The sequence below is a fragment of the Perca fluviatilis genome, chromosome 21 (assembly GCF_010015445.1).
Source record: "Perca fluviatilis chromosome 21, GENO_Pfluv_1.0, whole genome shotgun sequence".
Taxonomy (NCBI): domain Eukaryota; kingdom Metazoa; phylum Chordata; class Actinopteri; order Perciformes; family Percidae; genus Perca; species Perca fluviatilis.
In genome coordinates, this window is record NC_053132.1 from 9,883,603 (window position 1) to 9,903,102 (window position 19,500).

Here is a 19,500-nt window from a genome sequence, read left to right on the forward strand (position 1 = left end):
AAGGAGCGTTTAATTTAAATCGCTGGAGGCCCAAATAAGTAAAATTCTCTAATATTTCAGAATAAAAGCACAGATTAGAGAAAAATGAATTTGTCAAATCAGATTTATCTGGTGACTCTTTAAAGGGGCCCCGACCCCTAGAATGGGAACAACCAGACATTACCGTATATAAAATAGTTAAAACTAACTCCACACTTCGACCAGCTACAACTGTATGTGGCTTGTAGATTGATGCATTCGTATAAACAATCTTATAATTAATAACCATACATGAGTGGCATTTTCAGCAGAACTAGTACTTGTGGACACTGTTTCTACATTGTTGTATTGGTAGGCGACTTTACATAAGTAAAGGATATTATTTTAATCCATCACTGATGAGTTGCACTAATGGGTAGCAACAGTTGCTGTCAAATAAATGTAGTGGAGTAAAAAGTACAGTATTTATAGGCTAAAGTTGCACAACATGGAAATACTTAAGTAAAGTAGGCCTACTTTAAAATTAAACTTCGGTGCAGTTCTTGAGGGCACCTGGACACACACACACTTCACAGGACAAGTGATGGACAGTAACAGGTGTGCATACATATGTAGAGCTGTTATATTGTTATACTGCGGGCGTAGGGTGTGTGCGTGCTTGCTTGTGCGCGTGAGAGAAAGGCGGGGGCTCTGAGGGGCTGCTGAGAGGGGACGAGCACGAGCCTCCTCCCCTGTGATAACGGCGACGCGCGGCGCGCTCCTGACAGCCCACTCGTGCTGTTGCTATACTGTAATCATATGATAGGGAGTCGATCCCCGCTGCAGAATACCGACACACCGGGCGGACACCAGCGGAGCAGCCAGGACGGATGAGACCAGTTGTTGGTAGATTTTTTTTATTAAGTCGTTAAAGAAGTGCTTCGAGTCCGTTAAAGTTTCGCCTGAAGTGTCAAAAAGAGCCAAACTTCCTCCATTAAGGAACTTTTTCAAACTCTGGAGAGAATTGGACACAGGGGGGAACCGTTTGGAAGAAGAAAGGGCACACAGACGAAACGTTAACCGAAGGACAGTCGATTTAACCGGAGCTGAGATTTGAGTTAGGCTGCAGAGAGGCGGTCAGCGGGTCGCAGCCGGTGGAAACCCCTGGGGTCCTCGCATCGCTTGTCGGGGCGTGTGTGTTTTTGTGGATTTCCCCACAAGTTTCTCAACTAGCTAGGTCACTTTTACTGTAGAAGCTAAAGCCATGGTCGGGGAGACAGAGGTGAAGGAGAGACCCAAGTCCAACCCGGACTACCTAATGCAGCTGATGAACGACAGGAAGGTGATGAGCTCCCTGCCCAACTTCAGCGGCATCTTCACGCATCTGGAGCGGCTGCTGGATGAAGGTAACTCGGGCTCTGTTTGGGGGATTTTAGCCCCCTTCACTAGAGACTTTAACCACTTGTCACACTACAGAGAAAATGATCTTTTTCTTGGCTAGACACGTTCAGCTTAATAGTGAGTGTTCATCATAAAACTGACCGTTATTGACTCACTTTATCGAATAGTCATTAAGTGCTTGAATTCCTCCCTGGCTCCTAGGAAACAAATGTCATCCCATCCAACCCTGAAAGATGCTAATGATAAATCATTTAACACTTGCATTGTATTTAGGCCTATGCTTCTTTTCACTGAATTCCTTAACAGAGCTGTGGTTCTAAACTGAAAATAAAAGTGTGAATGTGATGTGAACTTTACCTTAAGTCCCATTTTTAATTTGTGGAGGGCAGCAGATGAACACGCACGCGTGCACACACACACACACACACACACACACACACACACACACACACACACACACACACACACACACACACACACACACACAGTTGGCAGTTGGTGATGGGAACAAATAGACAGTTGTTAGTCTTTCCCAGTGACCTAATGCGCAGGCTTATGTGAATGCTGCAGCCCATCCCTGAGCAGGAACGAGAGCATGTCACCGTGTAAAATATTTGATTTGAGGCTGATTACATGCTGTCTGTACAATGCACTGCACTTGTTGATGTCTAACATCTTTTTGCAAGCAAAAATAAAATAAAACAATAAAAGATGGGCATCACAGCATTGCAACAAATGCTTTAAAAGTGGCATCTTGTGTTTTTTTTTTTCAATGTCAGTTCCATATTGGAACAATATGCCAAAGCCTGTTGTTGCTACTGTTGTTGCACATCAGGATCACCGAGGTCCTGACTATGTGCTCTCTGACAAGTCTCATGACGCAGCAAGCCTGTTCTCATACCAGATGACCTCTACGGTCTGACAAATAGGTCAACTTTACATCTCTAGTCGTGTTCCTGTTGAAGTTTGACAGCAGAGCACATTCATCTCTCACCCATGATAATGTGACACCCTCAGTTAGAATGAAAAGCATTGTACCGTACTCATTTTCAGCCTGGCTGTATCTTCTGCCTGAGTAATGTGGACAAGGGCACGGTACCAAAAAGTTTGTGCAGGGTAATAAGGAAGCCTGCCAGTCACAAATATTGTCAGGGTGAATGTTTGTGGCATATTTGGAAACACTGCGACGGTGTTCGGTCTATATATAAACCAATGACAGGTTGAAGTGTTAAGATAAGGCCTGCTACAGCTCCCCCTTTATCTCTCTCTCTCTCCTTCGACTCTCTTGTTCTTCTTTCACTTCTCATTTTCCTCCCTGCTGTAACTAAAGTAGGACAAAAGCCCTGCTTGTCTGTGCAGATTTGTTTGTGTATGTGTGTGTTTTTTAATTGTCACTTTTGGTCTGTAACAGGTCAGAATGGGTTATTAGAGGATCATCATTGTCATTGTAGCTGTGGCTGTAATTATAGAGTCCTACTGTAGTTATTATGGTCGGACTTATCACTCTCAGAGCTGGAAGACATGCCTGTCAGCCTGCTTAGGTCAGATGATATTTGTGCCTTGAGGCAGTTATTCTGCTGTGTGTGTGTGCGTGTGTGTGTTTGTGTGTGTGTGTGTGTGTGCGTAGTGCAGTAGTCAGTTATTATTGTGCCAGCATGTCATTACAAAGGCATCAGAGGCTAGCATCAGTCATTGAGACAACACTAAACAATCACGCAGGCAGACAACATAGTCTCATTTATGACAGTGCTTCTGCACCAAACCTAAGACAAAAACTTACCATTTAAGTAAGCAAAAATGCCAACCATTCTGTGTTTGCAGCTTCTCCGGTGTGCTTTTCTCAGTTTTATATCATTGTACACTTAATATCTTTGAGTTTTGGAATGTTGGTCAGACAAAAAAGACATGAAAAGACGTCAACAAGGAGTCAGGGACAATGTGATTGGCTTATTTTGTTTTGGCATAATATAGGCCAGAAGATTTATCGATTAATCAAGAAAATGGTCTAAAAATATATTCTAGTTTTAGCCCTTGAATAACTGCCCTTTACTAGAACTTCATAAACACTGGTAGGTAAAGTAGGTTAGGTTACTGTGACCCCCGCTGACATGTACTGTATGTTGTTTTTTCCTTGTATTATTTACAGAGTGAAAGGGGGAGCAGTGTGTGTGTGTGTGTATGTGTGTGTATGTGGGTGTGTGTTTAACACTGTTGGAGAAATAAATGAAAAGAGAGAATTTTCAGTAATAGAGGAGGCCTGATTGCAAAGCATTCGGTGGTTAGATTCTACATTGTGGTGCAGAATGCTTGTGTCTGTCTGTCTGTCTGTCTGTCTGTCTGTCTGCTGTCACACTCAGAGCCTCCTGTAATTCTGGTGACGGTGAGTCATCGTCCTAAGAAACGGACGGTCTGAAGAAACGTGACACTTGTGGTAGCTCATTGACACTTTAATGGACGTCCTCAGTTAAATTTACTCAACTTTACACACTCTTTCTGTCCCCCAGAAATCGGCAGGGTACGCAAGGACATGTACAACGACACGGTGAACGGTGGCATGTTCAACGGGCGCGACGTGGAGGAGCTTCCCGAAGCTATCGGTCCCGTGGCTCAGCTGCAGGAGAAGCTCTACGTGCCTGTCAAAGAGTACCCCGACGTGAGTGGACACATCCATGACCTGTGACCTTTTAGAAGAGTTTCTGTTTACTTTATCAGATCGCTTTATCTCCTCTCAGTTACAGAATGCCAGAGGCTTTAAATCACAGATTTACATTTTATCTCAAAGCTGATTTCCTTCTGAGATCATCTGTGCTCACACCCAATGATGTAATCTAGACTTGAAATAGATCAATAATGAACCTTGGCCTGTGTTTCCAATAAAATAAAAATGTATCATGTACAGTGATATATTAAGACTCAGACATAAGTTTCCACCATAATCATTTATAAGATCTTAAAAATGTGCATAAACTCTTTTTTTCTCCAAATATAAAGACAAGTGCACCGCAGTAAGAGACCTGTACATCCCTGCTCCCGCCAAGTACAGTTAAGCGCTGCCGTATGAGTTGCGTTGATCTAGATTGAATGGCTCACATGATTTTCTCCACGCATCAGCTCGCCAATCACCGAATACAATGACAGGCTGTCCTCACTCACATGACAGGAGGCTAACAGGACACACACACTGGAAAATGGTTGAGATCAAGGTTAAATTTAGAGAGCAGTTCCTCTATCTGCATTTGTGTGTGTTGGTTAGAGTTGAGGCTCATTGTAGCGGCCGGAGCGAAATATGTCGCAACTGGAGTGAACATTAGGTTAAACTTCAGTGGAGTTGAAAAAAAAGTAGGAAGAGGCTGAATAACTGTTATGAGAGGCAAATGAAAGAAAGACAGACGGATAGTGGCAAAAGAAACACTCACTCAAACACATACACACAGAGGGGCAGCTGTCTACTTAATCACTCAGTCTTAGTGACAGATAAGGTTAAGAGAACGGCGCTGTCCTGTTATGCCACCAGCACCAGCCAGCACCCATATAATGAGCTATTTTTGTCTCTTAGTAACACATCACAGATGCACAAACACAAACTTGCAGCACATGCAAATACACCCACACACACACACACACACACACACACATTGTAAAAAGACAAAGTCTGTGATGTGAAATGTGTCTACCCTCCTTCAGGCCTGTTGTCAATAAGTGATTTGCTCTTTTGTGTAGTTTAACTTTGTAGGGAGGATCCTGGGCCCACGGGGACTGACGGCCAAACAACTGGAGGCAGAGACCGGCTGCAAGATTATGGTGCGGGGAAAGGGCTCCATGAGAGACAAGAAGAAGGTATACACACAGATAAACACGCTCACAAAAACACACACGATACATGCTTTAATTTCAGGAATAGTTTGAAATTCTTCCTTTTTTTTCAAGAGAAGATTGATACCACTCTTTTGTGTCTATGCCAGATATGAAGCCACAGCAAAGAGACAATTAGCTTAGCTTAGCATATATACTGGAAACAAGCAAACAGCTAGTCTGGCTCTGTCCAAAGGTAACAAAATCCTCAAAGTCTTGTCTTAACCGGGAGGTTGCCGGGCAACCCAGCAGAGACCCCAGCAATTCACTACATCCAGCCAAGAATACATCCCGCACATATCCCCGTAAAACCACAACGTGTCATTTTTACACTGCAGTTTTTATGTGGATATAAACAAACAAGATGTAACTTGTTGTACAGATATGAGATTGGTATCAATCTTCTCATCAAACTATGAATAAGTGTAATCCACAAAATGTCAAACTATTCCTTGAAATAGCTTTTTTACTTTGCTATTTATATAGCATCTAGGTAGCCATTGATTTCTATTCATTTTAGCACACATCTAATAATTCAACCTGTGGAAACTTTGGTTAAGACAGTTACTGTCACTCTGCACATTATGTGTACTTTCATTACTGCCAAAGTTACATTCTCAATGTGCCCTCAAAATGAACTAATTTTGAGATGCAATACCATTCAGCAATAACACACGATAAAGATGAGGAAATTATGTTTGAGAGGACTTTCAGCCACTTTGACATGAATGGAATTCAGTAGCAACCTGAAAGCTGAATAAGATACAATTAAATCTAAAATATTGATGTGCTCATGATTTATACACCAAAAACACTTTTTTTGCATAGCATTTCACAGGGTTAAAATAATAATCTAACAGATGCACAAAACACAGACACAAAAAAAAAACTTTAATAGTCTTCTTTACTAATGCTTCCTACTGATTGAGAAAGAGAGACTGAGAGTTGACTGCAAACACATGAGTGCAGCATTCTCCCACTATCTATCTATCTATCTATCTATCTATCTATCTATCTATCTATCTATCTATCTATCTATCTATCTATCTATCTATCTATCTATCTATCTATCTATCTATCCCTTCTCTCAAAATGAGTTTTTGGTTGTTAGTTTTTCTGTCCTGGTGTTCGGTCCATCTGTTCCCCCTTCCTCTCCCCTGGTGTCTGCTGTTGGACGGAGTCGGCTCAAGCTTTCCAAACGGCAGGTGGAGCAAGTCCAGCATTCCTCCCTTTCTTTTTTTTTTTTTTTTTTTTTTTTTCTTCTTTCTTCTCTCTCTCTCTCTCTCGCTCTCTCTTTTTTTTTTTTCTTTTCTTTCTAGAACATTCCCTACCCCGCACGCCCCTCAGAGAGAGAGAGAGAGAGACACACACAGAGACAGAGAGGAAGGAAAACAGAGACACAGTGGGAGGCAACGGGGGAGAAGATAGAAAGATGTTGACTTTTGGTGTTTTTCAAAATGATACATCTCACTTGACAAAACATCCACAGAGGATGCAATGTCCCAGCATGCAATACGGAGACAGAAAACTTCATCATTTTAAGTTTTAACTAGGGCTGCAACTAACAATTACTTTTTGATTAACTGATAGTTCAGGCTATAAAATGTAAGGCTGTACTTAAAGGAATGGTTCGGTATTTTGGGAAATATGTTTATTCACTTTCTTGCAGATAGTTAGATGAGAAGATTGATACCACTCTCATATCGGTCTGTTGAATATGAAGCTGTATCCAGGAGTAGGTGGTTAGCTTAGCTTAGCATAAAGACTGGAAACAGGGGGAAACAGCTGGCCTGGCTGGGAAGTCACTGCGCCTAGCCAAGAAATAGTTCCAGCACATCAGGGTCAGGTTATGCTTAAACATAACTCGTCAACTATGTGTTGTTCCTCCACAATAAAAATTAAATAAAAGCAATTAAAAGTTGTTTTGAGCAGCAACACTTGAAGGTGGAGTGAAAAGCCTGCCGTCTTAGAGAGGGTGCAATATCCTTTAACTATGGGGATAACTCAGCACATTTTCAGACAGTTGTCTCCTTGAAGACAGTCACTCCTGGAAGACATTCATAGTGTTGCACTTGTACACATAATAAGTAACAGAAATAGTTATAATAACAAATGAAAAAAGAGAAGTTAAAACCGAGCTTACTTTCTCACATCTGCACAGCTGGCCAATCACAGTGTGAATGTCGTATCATTGGTTTCTGAAAGTTACAGAAATTGTAGGACACAATCCCGCCTAATCTGATGTTGGAAAGGGGGAGGGGGGTGCGGGTTTCTGAAGCTATTTGATTGGCCGACAAGTTGTTCTGGAGAAGCATACTGGCAGCTAAACCTGCCATAAAACCACAACAAATTAAAGGAACACAATATGATTTGGTAACTTTTGAGCTTTAGAGATGCTATTAGGTGGATTTTGTAACCTTTGGACAGAGCTAGGCGCGCTGTTCCAGTCTTTATGCTAAACTAAACTTACCGTCTCCTGGCTGTAGCTTCATATTTAATGGAAAAGAGTGGTATCGATCTTCTCATTTAACTCTCAGCTAGAAAGCAAATGAGCAAATATTCCAAAATGTCTTAACTTTTCCTTCGAGCACAGCGGAACTTTCAGCTAAATGCTAAAAGCAACAATGACAATACTAACCTGATGTTTAACAGGTAATGTTTACCATGAAAACCATCATACTTTCGTGAGTTAGCATGCTAACATTTAATTAGCACCAAACACAAAATACAGCTGAAGCGGATGCTATTTATTTTGCAGGTATTTAAGACATGAATGTCTGAACCAAATGGCATTATTAGTTGCTTTTTGGGCCGCCACTGTAAATAAGAACTTGTTCTTAATGACTTGCCTTTAAAAATAAAAGTATGACAACTCATTCAAAATTTGCTGAGATATTTCTGTCTGGACCAAAGAGTGATGGAATGACTGACCAAGTTATCGTGGCTAAAAATAAAAACTAATGCATCACAAGTTCTGATGGACTTGAACCCCTACCCCCACCCCAAATATTTCAGTAATCTGAAACAGAGAAAAGCAGCTAATCCATTTTGTGTTTGGTATTTTTTTTTAACTATTTGGAACACAAAAGTTATCCAAACAGACAATTGCAAGAGTAACCATATGCACCTGTTTCGTTATACAAACAACATGGAAGGAGACCAACAAATACAACCAGCAACAGGGTCTACAGGGTCTGGAATTTTTTATTTGATAATGACTTACTAAACGCTCATTCAGTCATAAATGCTATTGTTGTTATTGAATCAACATCAGAATATAAATAAATTGACCATCTATTCAGCACTAGTTTAGATAAAGTGTCAGTGAGTGAAAGAAGGGAATAGATAAGATTTAAAAAAAAAAAACATTAAACTTGTGTAACCACTGAAGAGCAACTTGATTATTTCATGAGTTTGATAACGCTTCCAAAGCTGCATTACACAACCTTGAGCCTTGAACGTGTTTGTGTGTGTGTAGTTTGAGGCCGATCCAAAACCCGGGCCAAACAAGAAGAAAAGTGAAATCCTGTTCCCTCTGTGCCAGTAATGGACCAAGCTTGTGTGGTGCATTCAAACGGAGCTTTAAAAAAAGTGTTTTTGTGTTTCAGGAGGAGATGAACAGAGGGAAGCCCAACTGGGAGCACCTCAGCGAGGACCTCCACGTCCTGATCACAGTGGAGGACACACACAACCGGGCCAAGATCAAACTCCAGCGGGCCATCAACGAGGTCAAGAAACTTCTCGTACCAGCTGTGAGTATCAGTCCGAACCCCTCTGTGTCAAATATTATGGTCTGGGCTGATGGAAGAACTGTGTGTGAATGGATGAGGGTTTACTGTGTTGGTATGCATGGAAGGGGGAAGGGGATTGTCAGTCCAAAAACTGTGTGTTTGTGTCTTTTTGTGTTTTTGTGTGTGTGTGTGTGAGAGAGAGAGTGTGTGTCTCTGTGTGTATGAGAGAGTATGTGTAAGGAGTTAGGGTAATTAGGGAACATGCATAAAGGGGTTTCCATGGTAACCCTGGGTTGTTTGAAAGGCTGAGGGAATGAATGGAGAGTCTGTTCACTTGTTCTCCCCACTCCATCACTCTTTTCACTCGTTCACAACTCACTTCATTCCCAACTACTGGCTACAGTATTCCTTTTTCTCCCTGTTTTTTTTGTCATCCACACAAGAGGACATTTTGATTGCACTCCTCAACATTTCTCACATTCTCCAGCCCACCTACATCCCCCCCTACGGACACACATGCATGCATAAACATGACGACAAATCAGAAACACATTGGTTGAACGTAACTAGGACTACAGTTGAAAATTAGCCGACTGGCTAACACTGGCGCATTTACAGAAATGTTGATTAATGTGCATTGTCCTAATCAAATAAATAAACCATCACATATAGACACAGGGACACACACTCTCAAAGTTATCCCGCACACAAGTGCAATAGCACATATTTTGAAAATCACAAGCTCCTTTCTTTTTTTCCGTCTGTATTATTTGCAACAGAAGAAATTGATTGAAAAGACCAGCAGGGGGATTTCTATTGCGGCAATCAGCCGTCACTTCCGCTCCAATCACAGCACAGTATCGGCCAAACCTAGAAGTTAAAAGATGTGAAGTGTCTATAAGCAATCAGGGAGCTGGACACCTGTTAATCTCTGTTTGTGAATGTGCAAGTGTGTGAGAGCAAAGGTATTGATATGTGTTAGTTTAACTCCACCGACCTTGCCTTCCGACTGTAAATCAGTCAAGCTTTTCACCGAGCTGTAACTGGAGCTAAGAAGTTAAATATGTCCTGTGTGGTGGAGTGGCTGTGTACAAAGTCTGGTCTACTAAATTTCAAACAATGTTTTTATTATATAAAAAAAAACCAAGTGCAAAAAAAATTGTAACCTTTGCTGACTTTTTAAACCAGACTCCCACGAAAGTTAATTCATTCACTTGTCGCTGAATGACAGTCCTCGCTAAGTAAGCTGATTGTGCTGCTCTGCCCTGGTGTAGGCTGAGGGGGAGGACAACCTGAAGAAAATGCAGTTGATGGAGCTGGCCATTCTCAATGGGACCTACAGAGACGCCAATGTCAAGACGCGTAAGGATGACATCATAGTTAACATGTGGAGGAGGGTTGGTGTGTGACAAAGGAGGGGTCTTGGTACAGGAGTCCACTGTATATATGAACAATGCCTCTGTTTCTACTGTTAAATAGACTGTTTGTCCTCTCCTCTTCTCCCCTGTCTATTGTATGTGTCTGCACTTTGTGTGTGCTCGCATGTGGGTGTGCGCAAACTTGCATTATTGAATGTGTGCCGCACAGCCACTGCCGGCTTCCCTCTAGGGACACCTCAGGCGCCTCGGATCATCACAGGCCCAACGCCCGTCCTGCCTCCCTCCATGCGCAACCCCGCTCCCGTCAACACACCGACCCTCATGCCTCTGATTCGTCAGATCCAGAGCTCCGCCCTCATGCAGGGAGGCAATCCGCATATGGTGCAGCAAGGGCCCGAATCTGGAATCATCTACACTCCCTACGAGTACCCATACACACTCACACCCTCCATATTGGAATACCCGATTGACTCAACTGGAGTATTAGGTATTTGGAAATCAAACGTTCATTATTTCTTACATGGTCAATGGATGTATTATGAGAACTGGATACTGGATTCCAATGGAAGTTGCTCACCAATCGCATACGTCAAAAAACCTTTACTGTAGTCTTTCTGTCACCGCCCGCTGGTCCCATAGATGATCCCGCACAAAGAAATAGCATTTCTAGAGTCTAAGAAAGAAATACGCAAATTGAAATCCTTCATGGTCTAAAGATTCATAGTACATCATAATGGGCCTTGTTTCCAGTTTTATAGACATGCTTCATAATAGAAGTTTATGGGGGAAATCTTTCTGCATCTATAAAGGTGCGTTCAAACAGAAAGCTTTTATTTATTTTTTTTCGTATTTGACGACTTGACTGTTTGTGCAGTCCGTGTTTATTCACCCCAAACAGCCAATGTACCAACTGTACAGACGGCACACGTGCAATGACCCTGTGTTTGTGTTCAGCTCAGCCTCTGACTGAACTTACAATTCACCAGAAACGCCAGTTCTTTCTGTCAGTTCCCTCTGGTCTCACTCCTTGTCCCTCTGGTCTCTGTACATTTATGATGCAGATTCACAAAATGATGGGATATTTTTGCAAAAGATTAAACATTTTAAGCGTATCGCTTGACTCGACTTAACCACACAGTCTATACACAGCCTGGTACTGCCTAATTTGAAAACCAAATTTCATCCATTACTAACTGTTAGCTCGCCAGGCTAAAGCCACACATTGGCTTTCCTTCCTTCTTTATTTCTTTCACTTTTATAAGAGACCTGGCCAACAGGGCGGTGTAGACTAGACACAGTCACCTTAAAGCACTAATTTACAAAATTCACATATGACAGGACCTGAGAGACATGAAAGAATGGAGAAGCTTGAGAAGTGTGTATTTGTACTTGCAAAACATCACATACATGGATGCAGAGCTTAGTTAACTAGTTAACAAAACTGAGAAATTTTTCACGAGCTGCTTTTAAAAAATAGCCAAACCCGAGAGAAGCCTGAAGCTTTGCGCGTCAAACAGTCCAAACACAACCTGATATTTTCTGTTATTGTCGGGTTAGCAAACAGAACTCGTGGCAACAGGTTGTTTTTTTTCTGTTGCAGTACCACGCTTTGCCGCTGAGACAAATTGGCAGCCATATCCAGCTCTTGTAATACATCCACAACATATATAGATGAATGCTGAAGCTCATTGTTGGGCTAACAGTCCCTTCTTCCTGTGTTTTTGCAGGTATGGCTTTCCCAACCAAAGGCTAAGCGATAGCAACCCTTCCTAGCACACACATGGACTGGCTTGCAGAGACCCCCCCCTCCCCTCCCCCCCCCCCACACATACTTGTCCCACAGAGCAAACACTCAAAGTTTGCTCATACTTTCGGATGACAGATTCCTCGACAGTCATTCTGTAGTCAAGTGTCCATTCCTGTTAATTTCCTCTTTGTATTAGAAGACTAGTGTTGTTGTGTGACAGCTATTTAACTTTTTTTAATAGTTCGGCTTCTGCTTGTAATTTTAACACATTTTAGTGAACCCATAGATATTTTTAGCGCTGCTGTTTGTGATTTAATATATGAAGCTTATTTTAATCACAGAGCTATAGAGTGACTTTGCTTACAGCTGATGTTGAATCTAATAGTGAAGCTTAGTGAGAAATTAGTGGTTTGGATTAATATTTTCTTCAGAGAACAGAAGACCACAAAACAACAAGAATTCTGACTCTTAGAAGTGAGATGTTTTGACTTATTTTCACCCTCAGCCTTGAACACTTTGTAAATTCCTGGTTTCACTGATGTTGGTGCCATGGGTGGACTGTTTGATGTCTTTCTGATGAGTAACCTTCTGTGTTCTGTTTTGGCGATGTCAATGGCTGTTAGCAGGTGCCATGACCACTAAGGTACGACGCCACGACAAGAGAATCCATCCTTACCAAAGGGTAGTGACCCCAGACAGAGGTTAGTTAGCTCACCAGCCACTTTATGTGTATGTGTATGTGTGTGTGTTGGTGTGCGTGCATGCAGACCAATGGACCAATTTCAGTTTACATGTGTCTGTAATACGGCATGCCTAAAAAGAAAGAAAAGAAGTAATAACTGTATCAAAAGGTCACACGCTGAAGCAGTTTCAGTGTAAAATGTGATCGTTGCAGTGAAATAAGTGAGCAGAATGGGAGGGACCATATGAGGGGTGACAGCTGCAGCGGTTATCTTTGCTCTCCTGGTAGATAAACTGGACGGCTTGCAGGCCGGGACCCTCTCAATTAGAATGGATCGCTCCATTCATGTGACTCAGTCCTTGTGACTGTGGATTTGGAGTCCTCTCTCAGAAACCTTTTTTTGTTGTTGTTGTTTTTATCTCTTCACTACTACTTTTGACCATACAAATAACTGTGGGAAATGTTATTTATACCCAACTTCATTCCAGTAGAATTCCACAAATGTTTTTTTGTTTTTTTATTATTAATTAAATCCTGTGTTGTGCCCAATGACTATATGACACTTAAAGTAACAGTGATTGTCTTTTTTTCTGAAGGTCATTCAATTCAATATGATCTTTGGTCTTTACTACTAAAACACAGCGTGTGATAACTACTGAAGTCTGTGTTACAAGCTCTTTTGTATGAAATACTGTTTGTGGTCTTATCAGTCGCCCACTGGACTTTATCATTGGGGCTGTTTACATCTTTCATATATTTCCTAGCCAGAGTGGTGCTGTTACCATGTATTTAGCTGCAAAATAAATTTGTATATAGGGATTTTAAGGATTTAAGTGCTTATATGAAGCTTATGGAATAAGATCGCTTTGGAAATACCTGTAGTATTTTTCTTTTTTTTTTAAGTTTTTTTTTTAGTTTGTAAATCTTTATTTTTGTTTTTACGATATGCTTTTTATAGATGAAGTGTCTCCATGTAAACTTCAAACTTTTATTCAAGGTGTGTAGCTACTACTGTTTTAGTCACCAAGAAAGGTGGCAATGAAGGCAGTGTTTTGCTCTGTCTATTTAAGATGAGGTGACCTTCTCGATTCACAGGCCTCGTGACTGTTTTATGCAATAGAAATGGACTAGCTAGCTACAATATATGTGTGTGTGTGTGTGTGTGTGTGTGTGTTTGTGTGTGTGTTTGTGAGAGAGAGAGCGGTGGTGCTCTTGTTGTACACGATGGACAAAAAACACTAAAAGGCAATAAAGATGACTATTGAAAAAAAATCTCTAAAGAAAACCAAAGCCTCTAAATTCTTGTAGTTAGTCTGTCTATTGTTAAATTGTGTCTTAAGTCCCTCTAAAATCACCATCTCTTAACCTTTCATCGCTATCTCTTATGGTGCCTCTTTGCTTACTGTAGTCATTAGGTGCTCTTCTAATACTTCATAGCAAATAGATCAAACCATAATCAATTATCAGTTAATCACAACTGTTAATCATTCGGATCTTATGCCTGCTGCTAAACAATAGCTCTACTTGTCAGTAAGCGAAAGTATTTCTGAGGCCCAGACACTTTTCTTTGGACATAAAGGTCACTCTCTCACCCACATGAAACCATGCTGTCTCCCTCCCTGTCCATGGTTTCACTGTCTGTCTGTGCTAGACGTAGCCCAGCTAGCATGAGTAGTATCACTTTAGCAGCGATCACACGACAGGAGGGGCATCTCCTAAAACGTATCCCTGCGAACACCTTCATGAGCACATGTGAGCATCACTAACCAGCCATTCCTTATGTCACCACCCGGTGGTTGATGTGAGTCCTTCTGAATGGTTATGCAGGGCTCATGAAGGTGTTGGCGCAGCTCTTATGAAGCGCCCCTCATGCTGTGCGACTGCAGTAGATCTGCCTTGTTGTCATCCTGACGCCACTAGCTGACACTAATCTCTCTTCTATCTTTTTTCTTTTTTATGTCCCCTTTTATGTGCCCTTTTTGTTTCCTTTCCACGTCTGTCCGTCTCTGTCTGTCTAACTCTAGCTGCCACGGCAACTAACCCATGACCCCTTGACCTTCTGACCTTTCCGCCCACTGATGACCCACCCATCTCTGCCTGCTGGCGTGCTCATTGGCCCACGGCCCCGTCACTCCCCCAGCTCAGCCAACCAGACCAGCACATTGGGAACAACCCGGCTGCTTCTGTCTAACCAGCCAACCAGACGACAGCGATCATGGGAATAAACCTCAGGACCCTGCCATCACCAAGTCCTAACCTAAACTTTACCAAACGTGCCTTCTGTCCAAAAGTCCAAAGCCAGTCTAAGAATGTTAAAACAGTCGAAATCCCAATCTGTAACAGTTGTTGCCATGCATAACCAGTAGACTTTACTGGGGACGGGCCCCAAACTGGTGAAGGGCTCCTAAACCAATCCCACGCTGTGCCAAACCCTGCCCTCAGTCCATGTGATGCAATAATAATGACTCTATTAATAACTATAACTATACTGATAATATTGTTACTTATCCAGCAAAGAAACCTTTTATAAACACTAAAACCTAAAGACATATGTTGACATTTTGAAACATCTTTCCTCATCGGGCACCTCTTCCTTAACTTTTACACACACTCTCTAAAGAGATTGCTATTTTTCTGGGCCAACATACATTCATTTATTTACACATCATAATTGGTGTCATGTTATGCTTTGCCAGACCCTCCTCCAAAGCGTGCTGGAGGAGAGTCTGGCTACTTCACATAGCATTCGGGGATCGGAGGAAAACGTGCTGTGGTTTATTGGCATTTCTTTCTTTCTTTCTTTAATCGCAATCGTCACCGGAGAAAAGCCCCGGTGCCGCTGCAAAATAGGCTCGAAAGAAACTGGTTTTGGTGGAATATGTGTAAGTTGTTTTAGTCTTGCAACAGAAAACTCAGATTTGACAGAGAGTCTAGCTAGCTGGTCGGATTTACCCTGCAGAGATCTGAGAAAAGGTTAACCATTGTCCTCATAAATCGACCGGAGTCTAAAATGCCAACACAAAAGAAGCCCAAGGCAACGGATATCCGGCCTAAATGAGTGAAATCCGGCGGATGTTCCGGCGGCAACGGAGCAATCCCAGAAATGGAACGTCGTGGATATAGACTAATTTGCATATTAACACACTTTCTCTTGAAATGTAACACCAATGATGTGTTCAAAATGTGTTCAAAATGTCACTAAAAAGAAAGCTGTCGTCCAGTGAAGTAAAATGCCAGTGTAAAACCTTTTTCACCGTAAAGCAACAGGTGCTCAGTGAGGAAAAATAACAAACTGGAATCCAAAATGCAAAGTATCTTTTGAGTTTTTGTTAATAGCTAAAGAATCCCAATACTGAGTCAATATATGCAGTATAAATGTCAATTACCAAGTAACGTCTGTACCGTACAGATACACACACACAGAGGGAAGGTTGCACTTCTTTTGTCTAAATGGAGAGGACTTACACAACGCTGCTTTGCCTTTTTCACACTACAGTATTGTATGAGCTTGAACAACAGTGCCTTTATTTATTTGAGAGCGATGGAACAATGTTACACCTAAATCTTTTACTACTACAACGTGGGTTTGTGCCTAGCATGAAATTATATCCTTTGGGGTTTATGCAGATTAATTGTCATCATCTACATTTTATGGCTTTACATCCATAACTCTTCCCAATTCAGATTTTAGTGCCAAAAAAAACAAAACAAAGAAGTGGCTCATTTGAATTGGAAGTGCAATGCAGTATTGAAGCAGCAGCTACGATGTCCGAAATGTTTATGTGTGAGGTTCGGATACCTCGAGAGAATAGTGTTATATTTTATCTTTTTGTTTGTTTGATTGTTTTTGTTGGAGATGAAGTCGTCCATATCTATATTTCTGCATGTGTATCCGCTTTTTCAGAAGGTGTGGTACAGTTACACACACATATACACACAAACCAACTGATGCCTTGATACAAAAAAAAGAAAAAAAATCATGGAGCCGTAACATCTGTAACAAGTTTATAATGTATTTTTATATTCTATTTTGTACGTGAAAATAACATTAAATGACCTTTTCAGATAAGAACATTATGCCTTCTTACGAAGAGTAATTTAATGAGTATAACTATCCTTCATGTGTCATTAGGAATCAATGTCCTGATAAACTGGAGTCTCTGATGTCCTCTGTATTAACTTGAGATCGACATTGCTTGCCTTTTGTGCCTTTTGTTTACTATGAGTGTGACAATTAACAGTGTAGTACAACATTAATCTACTCTTCAAGTGTAGGTTACTAACGGTTACCACTTCTGTGATTATTAACCACTTTAATGGTATCTGTCTCTGCTTTGGATTTCTTTAAAAAAAATACATGTGTGTCTAAAAAACATGAAAAGAAAGATATGTGTTGAACTTTTAACTTTTAAAATGAGCAGGAATAACTCTTTGTACACTATTAAACTCATAGTTGTAAAACTAACAAACTTTGTTGCTTTTTCTCTGTAGCTCTTAATTATGCAAATCAGCTTCCTTTCTGCATACTAATCACCAAACACTCCTTTTAGATACTGAAGGAGGAAAAGAAACCCAGCAGATACTTGCGGACAAATGCAACGAAAAGGCCACAACATGTTTTTCCCACTTCTCCTTTTCTGTGCTCTTTCTCTTCTTCTCTATCTTCTCCTGCTATTTAAGTAGACGTTACACACATTGATCCGTGTAATAAGAGGGAACAAAACACACCCAGCTCACCATGGTTTCTCAGAGGTATGCACATGTATAACAGAAAAAAGAAGGGGGTTTGGAGGACTAGATGGCTGGGGAATTAAAGGGAAATTGATTGTGCAAGCTCGCCCTCAAACATCTGCAGAGTAAATATTACACAGGATCACAGTCCGTCCCCGAAGTCTCTGAAAACCCACCGCTAATATTGTGTCATGGTAGCTACATTTGTTCTAATTAAGCTCTTTTTGATACCCTCTAAGGGTGCACTTATTCAAATGAAAACAAAAAGAGGGTTAAAAGAAATCCTGGGAAATTTGAGCCTTTGACACTTAAAGTTCCCTTCAAACTACGCATTTAAGGTTTCACACGCGGAAAAAAAGGAGAAAATCACATGGAGGTTTTCTGTGGTGAATGCAGCAGTGGGTGGCTCATTCGTCCTCTCCCTGCCCTTCCTGCTTTCATTGTGGAGTTGAGGGGTGATATTGAACTTCAGGCTTGGAGTTGAGCCTGCTCTGCGGCCGCCAACCCCAACCCCCCCTGATCACTGAGAGAGAAAGGACATAATGTGACTGCTGCTGACAATCCTCTGGACAGGAAGAAGCCGAGTGGAGATAGCACGGGAGAAAAAAAGTACAAGAGAGACTGTGTGGACGTATAAATGGGTGGGGGTGCGTGTGTGTGTTTGGATGGGTGTGTACTCTTGTCTCTGTTTTTCCTGTTTTCTCTCAAGTTCTGTGCTGTTTTTTTCTCTCTCCTAGTCTGGTATGAAACACTCTTCAAGCATCTGGTAATGTATTCTGCAGTCAGCTCTACGCCATTGCCAACACTGGGGCCCAGAGATCCCAGTGCTTACAATCAAAGTGTGGTTTTGTGTGTGTGTGTGTGGGGGGATAAAGAGAGAAAAGTGAGAGGAAAAGACAGGTTGATTTACATTACTATGTATGCACAGCATTCTCCACATAATGAACAGCTCCAGATTCCCTCTGCTTGGTAAATATTTGATGACCGAGCGGCGGAATGATTTTTAGTTGAATAACAGGAGTCCTATAAGCTGCTCAAAAGTTGTATTTCAAACCCCTCTCTCTCCCTTGTCCTCTTCCCATGTAAATAAGGCCAACTCCCCCTAACTCCACACACCCCTCTGAGGCAGTTTAAAGACCCAACACTGTCTCCTTGTCTCCTTGACAACCAGCATACACTGGGGTCCTGTCGTGGCCTCTCTGTCTTTTGTGTTTGGGAGCTCAGAGAGACAGAAAGAACGAAAAAGAGAGTGAGAGAAAGAGGAAGAGAGGAAATGAAGGATGAAAACAAGGCTGAAAAAAAGATAAAAAAAGATGACATCACAAATATTTTATCCCACAAATGAAAATTTGGTTTGTAGCTCGACGATGATGATGGTGATGGTGATGGTGGTGATGATGATGATTATGATGATGATGATGATGATGATTAGCCAGAGGCATAAAATGGGTGGCAGCTTAGTCTGAGAGAGAGCAGAGAGAGAGAGAGAGTGAGGGGGAGAGAGGCCCAGGGCTGAATGGAGCATTGTGGGAAAGACAGTGGGCACACTGGGCAGTAACACAGACAACACTAACTCACAGATCATGCCAGAGAGTCTGAAAACACCCACACTGGGCGACAATGGCAAACTTCATCGCTCCACTTGGCCCCGTCTGAATACACACATACAATGGCAGAATCCAAATAAGATGCTCTGTTATTCGTGAAATTTAACACACTAAATTCCTTCAGTGCCTCTGTCCTTTGACCGGCAGCAGATGGCCAGGGCTGCGCTGCATAAATGTGCACGTACGTGTGCATGTGCTTGTGTTCTTGTCTTCCTGTCTTCCTGTTGCATCATGGGTGAGTATACCCTGTAGGTTTGAAATGTGAGAAACCGTGCATCTAAAGGCCAGACAGGTGTCATATTTATTTAACTCCGCTCAGCCTCACTACATCAAGTGATGCCAACAGTCCAACAAATCCAACTTGTGTCTGTCATAACTGAGTACAAATTTCACCAAATCAGTCAGTAATAAG

At 41.7% G+C, this 19,500-nt stretch overlaps 1 protein-coding gene across 7 annotated transcripts; it reads left to right on the forward strand.

The window, feature by feature from the left end:
- The first annotated feature begins 767 nt into the window (after positions 1-767).
- qki2 (QKI, KH domain containing, RNA binding 2) lies at positions 768-14,907 on the forward strand. Of its 7 annotated transcripts, none has more exons than XM_039788739.1 (9): positions 768-1,364; positions 3,864-4,012; positions 5,080-5,196; positions 8,820-8,963; positions 10,217-10,304; positions 10,530-10,808; positions 12,025-12,048; positions 12,692-12,769; positions 14,775-14,907. In XM_039788739.1, exons 1-9 carry the CDS (start codon positions 1,223-1,225, stop codon positions 14,795-14,797), a joined length of 1,044 nt encoding a protein of 347 aa, XP_039644673.1. In that variant the 5' UTR covers positions 768-1,222; the 3' UTR covers positions 14,798-14,907. The 7 variants fall into 7 exon arrangements, 5 of the variants coding, with proteins under 5 accessions (XP_039644673.1, XP_039644674.1, XP_039644675.1 ...); XM_039788740.1 differs by having other exon boundaries at positions 12,695-12,769; XR_005637867.1 differs by having other exon boundaries at positions 769-1,364; positions 12,025-12,542.
- The last annotated feature ends 4,593 nt before the right edge of the window (positions 14,908-19,500 follow it).

Coding starts and splice junctions, on each gene's coding strand:
- qki2 (XM_039788739.1), top strand. CDS start 1,223: ATGGTCGGGGAGACAGAGGTGAAGGAGAGACCCAAGTCCAACCCGGAC. Junction 5,197..8,819: donor CCATGAGAGACAAGAAGAAG/GTATACACACAG, acceptor TTTGTGTTTCAG/GAGGAGATGAACAGAGGGAA. Junction 10,809..12,024: donor TGACTCAACTGGAGTATTAG/GTATTTGGAAAT, acceptor TTGGGCTAACAG/TCCCTTCTTCCTGTGTTTTT.